A 1,647-nucleotide genomic window follows, 5' to 3' on the forward strand; every position below is an offset into this window, starting at 1 on the left:
TTATATATACTACTAATATTATTTTGTAAATACGTTCTTACGAATAATATTATAAAGCTCGTCTTACTTTATGTTTTGTAAGAAATTCATCACTCAGTTCCCAAGGTGCATCTCTGACGACCTCATCTACATAACGACAATGCCTTACTGCGTCGTATCTCTCAACATCTGTCATCACTGTTCTTCCCTTTTTACTATGTGTTAATTCATCATTACAAACTGCAATAGGAAACGAAACTCCTTAGAACTCTGTACATAATATATACCACAGAAATGAAATTTGTATTTCTGTTTTTTTACCTCCTACAATGAGGTATACATGTGGGAAAATATTTTTGGCTTGTAGAAGTTGTCGTGCATGTCCTTGGTGAAATAGATCATAAATACCATCTGCGTATACTCTAATTTTCCTGGGAGCTGTGTTTTACAGAAATTATTAAAATTGCACAGTTAAGTAATTTGTAATCATTATGGAAAAATAGATGATTCTTGTTATCTAACCTTTGTCACTCTTTGCCATTTTTAATGTAATGCGAATATTATAATCACATGCATTTCTTTCTGCAATTGCTTCAGGCTCATCGCTAAAGGGAGCTTCCTTACAAATTGACTGCAATGAATACAATGAGTAATATCTTCCAAGTAAATGTGAAATAAAAAGATCTTATATATAACTAAGATAAGTTACTGCAAACAAATGAAAAAGAACAAACGTAAGCTTTAATGGAAAGGCGAGAATTGAAATTCTTTTGCATGATAAAAAATATTTAAAAATAAATTAAACTCACTGGAAGTTCTTTGTGATAAACAGAAATTTTGCTATTACACATTTTTAGTGAAATTTGACCTGATTCACTGTTTGAATTCCTGTTGGTTCCCCAAGTCATTGTCAGGAGCTGTTAACGTTATCAAACATTTTTATAAAAAAAAAGAACAATCTTTTTAAGAATTCGGTTGACATATTATGCTTCTATTAGCTTTAATAAAAATTTATTACTTGCATAATAATACGTTTGGCTACAATGTAATACTCCAGAAAATGATCACTGAACTTAACATTAAAACATGTTTATTGAAATTTTCGCTATAACGTTATAAATTAATGTTCCAAGATTGTTTTAATGAATCCATGTTCACGCATGAACGTGAACTGCTTGTCGTCTGTTTGAAGTATGGAATACTTTGTACATTATATCAGTAGACATACTGGTGATCTTGCGTCACACTGCTATCATAAAAAACTTTAAGCCTTTACGTATGAATGCGAAATTAAAGGCATGATATCTCTGAGTGATTAATGTCAATGGTATAATGTGGTTCCTATATGAACTTGAATATACCAAATAGATAAATGTTAAATATGGATCATCATACACGTGTATGACGATACAATTTATAATTAAGGAACTACAAATAAATGAATAAATTAGTGTATGATGAAAAAACGAATGGAGCAATAGTACTTACTGGATAGACAGGTGAATCTTCTTTAGAGCAAGATGCACTTTCCCCATTTTGGAGATTTGTATAAGGTGTGGAATCCAACATAGTAGTTTCTTCTCTTGCCCGCTTTCTAGACATTTTTTATTCCTTCAATGATAAATCCATAAAAGTTCTATAAATGAAAATGTGCAATAATTATACATC

General features: G+C 30.6%; 1 protein-coding gene across 4 annotated transcripts in view; it reads right to left on the reverse strand.

Moving 5' to 3' along the window:
* Window positions 1-1,581, reverse strand: part of LOC108624215 (choline-phosphate cytidylyltransferase A-like) — a 4,390-nt gene extending 2,809 nt beyond the window's left edge. Inside the window, exons 1-5 of one of the 4 annotated variants that reach the window (XM_018023358.2) lie at window positions 1,468-1,581; window positions 789-896; window positions 502-610; window positions 301-417; window positions 68-219 (exon numbers count right to left, since the gene is read on the reverse strand). In XM_018023358.2, coding sequence (XP_017878847.1) covers window positions 68-219; window positions 301-417; window positions 502-610; window positions 789-896; window positions 1,468-1,581 — 600 coding nt within the window. Of the gene's footprint in view, window positions 1-67; window positions 220-300; window positions 418-501; window positions 611-788; window positions 897-997; window positions 1,440-1,467 lie in introns of those variants that run through there. The other 3 variants (XM_018023360.2, XM_026812951.1, XM_018023359.1) reach the window with 3 other exon arrangements.
* Window positions 1,582-1,647: the final 66 nt, after the last annotated feature.

The sequence above is a fragment of the Ceratina calcarata genome, unplaced genomic scaffold, assembly GCF_001652005.2.
Source record: "Ceratina calcarata isolate Rehan_Ccalc_2016 unplaced genomic scaffold, ASM165200v1 scaffold3019, whole genome shotgun sequence".
Taxonomy (NCBI): Eukaryota; Metazoa; Arthropoda; class Insecta; order Hymenoptera; family Apidae; genus Ceratina; species Ceratina calcarata.